A 7,476-nucleotide genomic window follows, 5' to 3' on the forward strand; every position below is an offset into this window, starting at 1 on the left:
ATTTTTTGGATTAACTAATTTATCATATAGCAGTTGAGAGTTGTTTTTTTTAAACATATGTTAACACATGCATCTGTGTAGAAGCTGCTAAATGAATCGAAGGCTGCTGAGATACTCTAATGAACACTGCTGTAAAACAAACATTAATAACGTTCTCACATTGTTTTTCTTTTTTTTTTTATTTCAATCTCATTGTTTCCTTCACGCAGCCTGATGTTTTTGAGTGCAAACGCTGATAAAAATGATGGAGCTCAGCCGCATGCGTGAATACAGATTAGACGATGTGGTGTGAATTGTGAACATGGCTGTGTTCTCACCTGCCTGATATAAAACAGAGAACTGCGAGGCGAGACAGCTCATCTGAGCCAGTGATAAACAGTGAAAATGTCTTTTCTAGAGAAATCAACAAAGTAATATTGAGAGACTATGTGAGTCACTCAGTGCCACTGTCTTACCATATCTAGTGTGCCTATATAGTGAAGACATTTCAGATGTGTGATCCACACTCACTGTCAACTTTAATAGGAACCTGCTGATTTATGCAGTTATCTAATCTATCTAATCTAGCTCGTATAATCACCCTTTACATCTGTGCTGAGCAGAAAAGCATCTCAGCATATACACTTTAACATGGTTGAGCTACAACAGCATAAGGTTCGACTGCTGTCAGTCAGGAACAAGAATCTGAGGCTATGATGAACACAGACTCACCCACGCTGGGCGGAAAAAACTATCCAGTGTGGGTAAGTCTGTGTTCATGATAGCCCATGATTCTTGTTCCTGGCTGACAGCAGTGGAACCTGATGTGGCCTTCTGCTGTTGTAGCTCAACTATGTTAAGGTGTTGTACATGTTAATGCTGGACATGTGCTTTTCTGCTGTTGTAGGTCATCCACCTCATGGTCTAATATGTTGAGCATGCTGAGATGCTGTTCTGCTCAGCATTGTTGTGTTTCTATGAGGTATTATGTCCTCCCTGGACGCAAACCAATCCCTCCATTTTTCTTTCATCTCTCTAATTAAAAATGCAACAATACTCAAACCAAGCCATCTTGTACCAACAGCCATGCCAACCTCAAAATCACAGAATTCAGACTTTTCCTTCATTCTGATGTTTGATATTACCTTACCTGAAGAACTTTACCTGAAGCGGTTGACCTGGATCTGCTGCCACCTGATTGGCTGATTAGAGTGAACGAATGTGCAGTTGTATAGGTGTTACTAAAGAAGTGGGTGTGTAACAATATGAGGGTGCTTGTGATAAAAGAGTCCACGATTCACACCTGTAATATCGGCCTAATGTTTTTTGAAAATGCTCCTAATTTAAATTGTTTGGGGAATTTTTAGGAATATTTTAATATCTGTGAAAATCGATGCTTCTTGCATTGGACTGAGTGTACTGCTCTATAATCCTGTGTGTGAGAGTAAAACTATACATCATTCTCTCATCTTACACCCCCCCCCCCCCTCTCTCTCTCTCTCTTTCTTTCTATTTCTCCCCCTCTGTCTGTTAAGCATTTAAGCAGAGTCATTCCCTTCCATCATGGCAGGCTGGCTAGGTGAATTAGGCTGGGAGATTGAGGCTGTGCCTCCACTCTAAGCTTCCCTAATGCACTCATTGACTGTGGGTTTTCAGGGCCTGGAGCCGGGCCGGCGCGCTGTCACTGAATTACGCTCGGCTTTCTGTAGCTAAGAGAAATGGGCTGTTGCTCTCCAGGTCCTGACCACACGACCACAGAGGCACACACACATCGAAACAGCTTACACCTCACACTTCACTGCCTCGGCAAGATTGAGAAGGCAAAGACGTGCTGATTGAAAGTTAAAATAATTTAGCCTGTGCAGTATGCACTATGATATAGCTCAGTGTGACCCGTGCAGAATAAAAAATAAACAGCTGTGAGGCACAGCACTTTCCACCCTCCCAGCAGGCTCGAGGTTGCCCCTGGCAACACTTCCTGCTCGGTAAAATGTTGGCACTGTGAGTGTCTCTGTGCACCCAGCTCCTGGCAACAGTGTGTGTGTGTGTGCATGTGTGCACATTTGTGTGTGTGTGCGCATGCTTGCACATTTGGTTAACTAGGACCTGGTTGCGATCCTGGCAAGGTATGTGCTTATGTTGGTAAGGAGAATGTGTGTATAACAAGCTCCTGCCAGCACTTCTTCCTGTGTGTACGTGTGTGCGCGTGTGTGTGTGTTCAAAATCAGCTCCTGCTGTCTTCTTGATGGGGAAGTGTGTTTATATGAATGTGTGCAGTCAGTTCATGTCAATTGCATCTAGGGTTTGTGGGTTGTGAGTTTGTGGTGGTGTAGCTTTCTCTGTGTGTGTGTGTGTGTGTGTGTATGCACATGCGTGCGTGCGTGTGTGAGAGAGAGAAAAAGAAAGAGATTTCTTGAACTTGAGTTGGTGTGAGGTAAGTTTTTTTTATTATTGTATTTGTGTTTACTTCTGTGTGTAAGCCGTTTTTTGGCAACCTGCTCCCTCTCAGTGTTGGCGATGTGCGTGTGTTGATGTGTGTGTAACGAGCTCCTGCCATTCCTTCCCCCCTTGTGGTTTTGGCTAGGTTTGTGTTAGGGTGGTGTGTGTTACCAATTCCTGGCAGTTCCTGCTCTATGTAATGTTGGCGTGGTGTGTGTCTGTGGTGGAGAGGTGCGTGTTGTGTGTAACCATCTCATGGCAGACCCTTTTTTTGACTGAAAATATTTATCTAACTGATTTCTCTTTGTGTCTTCCAGGGCTTGATGATCCTGCTGCAAAATTTGCCCACCATGCACTGGGGCAATGAGGAAGTGAGCGTGCTCCTGGCTGAGGCTTACAGGCTAAAGTTTGCATTTGCAGATGCACCCAATCACTACAAAAGATGAGGCTTCCAGCAGCATGACTACTGAACCAAGACTCTCAATGGCCCACCCTGAGGCATCTCATGGTCCACTATGAGACTCATGATGGTCCATCATAAAAACTCTAATATCCCTGATGGCTCCCAGCTTCCCTGTTATTCCCTTGTATTATCTGATAGCCCATATAAAATTTCCTGATAGGCCATTCTGAGACTCCTGATGGTTCATCTCTGTACTCCTCATAGCCCACCCCGAGACTCCCGTTGGACCACCCTGAGTCCCCCGATGGCCCACCCCGAGAATCCTAATGGCCTCCCTTGAGACTTTTTGGCCCATCCTGACACTTTACAATTTTCCACCCTCATACTCCCAACAGGCCATTGATCAGTTGGAAGTGGAGTGTGTTTACATGACTCAGTGTAAAACTGTAGCCTTTTTGTTTCTTCACCCCCAGCTGTGTTCTGACTAACCCACACTCCAAGCATCAACTACCCCCTGTCTATGTAATCATGGCAAAAAAAAAAAGACGCCTTTCTCAAAAACAAGTATCGGTATTTTTTGTTCGTATAAATTTCCGTCCCTCCAACCCTTAAAAGGTTTCACAGCAAATGTTTTGTGTAGGCTGATAAAGTGTTACCAGTTTATTACAAAACCCTGTGTTCTGCAATGGTTAGAATAGAAGTACTGACGCTGAGAGTGTGTGTGGGTGTGTGGTGACTGAGAGGAAAATTGTCTGGCACAAAATTTCTCAGCTACATCAAGAGTAATAGCTGGAAGTACACTTTTGCACTGAGCAGTCTCCATTAGAAATCTCCCATACAGCTTCAGGTCAGGAGTGCGCTGCATTAAAGGCAATAATGACACATTATTCAGACAGTAAGACAGAATAGAGATGCTTATCCATGCATCTAGAGAACTGGCTTAAAAAAAATGAGAAGAAAGAAAAGCAGCCTGGAAGTAGAACAAAAGGACATTTTATTCAAACCTAGGTCTACCTCAGGAGCCGGTCTGTGTGGCTCGGCCTGATCAGATGGAATGCAGTACCTAGGCCGTTCATCTGCCTCCATGTCAGAACAATAGCCATGACGTTCATTCCCTGAACACTCTCTTTATTTTTTATTTTTATTTTTTTTATAAAGAAGAATAATTAATATTTGCCTTAATTTGGCTGCTGCAATTCTGCTAGAACCAGACATTTGCTATCACAAGTGGCTTGTCTATAGAATTCTAGCCACTCCAATTAATTAGCCTTTCACATGCTTAGTGGCCTGTTATTTCAACTCTGTTTGGAGTTCAGATCCATACTTGTTGCATGATGCCATCATTAGTGCGTGTTCAGGGCAGAAAAGTAAGTAGTGGCAGTATTCAAACCTTTATTCTGCATTCAATCATGTTGTCAGGCTTTTCATTTTCCCTGCCAGTTCTTAAATCTAATGATATATGTGAAGAGAAAGAAAATGCACTCTGTTTTCCTATTTTGTATAACATCTTGCTTAAATCAGCTTTTTTTTTTTTTTTTTTTCGTCTTTTATATACTGTTTACATGAGTCTGTTAAGTTTTGCCTAACATCAGAAATAGTGTATACCATCTCAGATATTTATTTTTCTTTAACGTTGAACGTTCACTGACGGTAAGTAGGCTTGTGCTGATATCGCATTTTAACCTTATCACAGTGTTGCGTTTTAAAATAAATGACAAATAAATGCAGTGCTTCCTGCTGTGCGACATTTTACATGTAATTGAGAGGTCGGTGTGTTTTCCAAGAATGAATCGAGTCCAAACTGAAAAACCCATTGACTTGGATAGATTTAATTACAATCACGCTATAGAAATGCTTCCTACCGATGCAGCCTCGTCTCTAATAGCATGCAGGGGTAGAAGGTATTCTGAAGTGTTGTACAATACTGTGCACAGTGATTATCAGCACAGGCTTACAGAGTGTTCCCACTGCACTGGGCTCTTTGCATGGACAACACGAGAACCTTGTTAACTGACCCTCTTTGTCTGGTTACCTCACCCATAAGACTAACGTACGATACCCGCTATCTGTTTCTCTCACTTTTTTTTTTTCTTACATTGTTTTTTCTTCCCTCGGTGAGCAATTTAAAGCAAAGCTCTCGATATCAGACAAGGAGAGTTTCATGACTTTAGCCATTAGAAACTACAGATTTTAAAAGGGTGTAAGAAGATTTTCTGAAATGTTATTGAATTCAAATTTGTGTACAGAACAATGACTTTTCAAAGCTCTGTAAATAGAGAGAAATGTGTAAATAAATGCTATATATGATCAACCATTCCTGTGCCATGAGATATTACTCACTATAATTAATCCCAGTAGAATGAATTTCCTGTTCTAATTAAACACCAAGAGTACACTGCAATCATTTCTGACCTTGCCTGCTGCCTAGTAACTGTAGTAAAGGCTATTTGATTCAGTCTCTGTCAAAATAATAAAGAAGGGTTCTTAAGCTGTTGATGACATGTAATTGTGAGCTAACGTTAGTGTTTTTGTATCTTTCATTATTATTGTTTGGTGTGGAAAACACAATGAAGACACGATGTTCATGATGTTTCCTTAGAACTGGGTACAGATCTAGGGGCTTGCTAACTAAAAAGTGCATTGTCTGGTAACTAGAATCCTGATGCTTCCTGAGCAACACTTCTGAACCAAGAATCCTGATGCCCCACTCTAACAATTCTTATATCCCTTCAACAAATTCCTAATAGTCTAGCCTGAGATTCCAAAATGCCCATTCAGAGACTCCTAATGGCCCACTCTCTGACTGCTGATAATCCATCCAGAGATTCCAAATAGCCAGCCGTAAGACTTCAGATTGCCTCCCATTAGATTTTCAGTAGCAAACCCTGAGAATTCTGCTAGTCCACATCGAAACTCCTAACGGCTCACCCTAAGACTCTTGAAATCCGTCCCTATGATTCCTAATGGTCCACCTCATGATTGACAGAGGCCCACTTTTTTCTTGCCAGGACATGGTTTATAGATGACTTTAGGAATCTCTCGGATAGACAGAATGTATAGATCAATAGAATGTATAGACCAAGAGCCCGGGTGTATTTTTTATTTAGACTCTGAAGTCTGATGTTCCTTCTGATGCCCATATAGACATGAATTATACTTTTTAGAATATTTGCTATATTAAGGTTTAGGACATTAAAATGCCAACAGGAATTCATGATAAGGTTTCACTAGTCTCATATTTTCACTAAAAAGGTATGGCTGGATTTCCCTCTATCTAACTCCTGACTGGTGTATGTTTCATACATTACACCAGACCACTGTTACATTAGCATCGGTGTGCGTATAGGAGTGTGTGGGTTGGAAAAGGTAAATAAATGTGTGTGTGCTCTCTTCTGTTTCAGGCTGCTGGTTCAGTGATTAGTGTGAACACATTGTTGGTGGTTCATGTCATTAGGTTGACTGATATTCATGGCAGCACATAATCAAAAGATTAGGCATGTTAATATGCAGAAGATGATAAAAAGTGCAGCTCATCATGCTTCAGAAAAGAAGCAACAGGAGGCCAGATACATGGCAACAGAATGAATTGTGTGTATTTCCTAATAAAATGCTGTCCTGGGTTACTTTATTTATTGTCATAGTACAGATGATGTGTGTACAACCCTAATAGGCACACAATCCACTGAAGACTAGTTAGATTTAATATAATATACCTGTCAAGGCTATCAATCATATTGAATCATATATTCTGTTTATAGTTTCATTTTATATTCCTTGTGAATCAGGATTATATCTGAACAGGGACATAAAAAGGACCCAAGACAAATTTCAGACATCGAATTCTACTCGTCTAAACCATTTCAGGTGTGAAATTCATTTTATTCAGAACACTGAAATGTTTTGCCAAATCATATAGCAAACATACGAATACTTCTCATATTACACGTCCTGAGTTCTGTGTTTAAAATTGAACCAAAAATTTTGTATAAAACTAGAAACAACAGAATCTGAAGTGTCATGAGTTGTAAATGTTACATGCAGTAAATGAACGTAAACATATATAATGCTCAAGTTACAGTTTAGATCTTTTCATCTTTTTTTATTTTAGATCACGGTTCAAATCTTATGAAAATACACTTGAGATACAGGATGCATCAAACAGGTGTAGAAATCAGAAATGAATCGTCTACAGGAGCAGGATATTTTACTCTGATACAGTTTCATATAAAGACCACTAAAAGTCTTCCTACAATACGCTATAAAACTTGTCTTATCTATAGACATTTTAGCACATTGTAACAATCTTATATTTTGATGTCATTTCCCATCAACCTAAATGGATCGTCAGCATGAATCCAGCAAAAAAAGCTTTCAGTTCTGGATGGTAATGCTCCAGTAAAAAAAAAAAGGTTTTTAGATGACAAGCATTTAACATCTGTGAATGTCCTTTCATACAATAAAGCATTAAATACAGGCATTCATACTTCCCTGCCTTGTACACAGCGATATAATGGCTGAGAATTTTACACTGCATTTCTCTATTTAATGTATTAGAAATAAGTCTAGATGACAGGGCTTGTGTTTCATCACTCAGACTAGTGTGATATTTTTGTTCATCATTTTTTGTTCATCAAGACAATTCTGTGTTTTCGAAA

General features: G+C 40.2%; 1 protein-coding gene across 3 annotated transcripts in view; it reads left to right on the top strand.

Annotated features, from left to right (window-relative positions):
- tbc1d22a (TBC1 domain family, member 22a) overlaps window positions 1-5,135 on the top strand; it is a 148,788-nt gene extending 143,653 nt beyond the window's left edge. For all 3 annotated transcript variants that reach the window (XM_060889673.1, XM_060889675.1, XM_060889674.1), the window contains one exon: window positions 2,736-5,135. In XM_060889673.1, coding sequence (XP_060745656.1) covers window positions 2,736-2,864 — 129 coding nt within the window. In that variant the 3' untranslated portion in view covers window positions 2,865-5,135. The remainder of the gene's footprint in view (window positions 1-2,735) is intronic.
- Window positions 5,136-7,476: the final 2,341 nt, after the last annotated feature.

This window comes from Tachysurus vachellii, chromosome 16 (assembly GCF_030014155.1).
Source record: "Tachysurus vachellii isolate PV-2020 chromosome 16, HZAU_Pvac_v1, whole genome shotgun sequence".
In the NCBI taxonomy this organism is placed as follows: domain Eukaryota; kingdom Metazoa; phylum Chordata; class Actinopteri; order Siluriformes; family Bagridae; genus Tachysurus; species Tachysurus vachellii.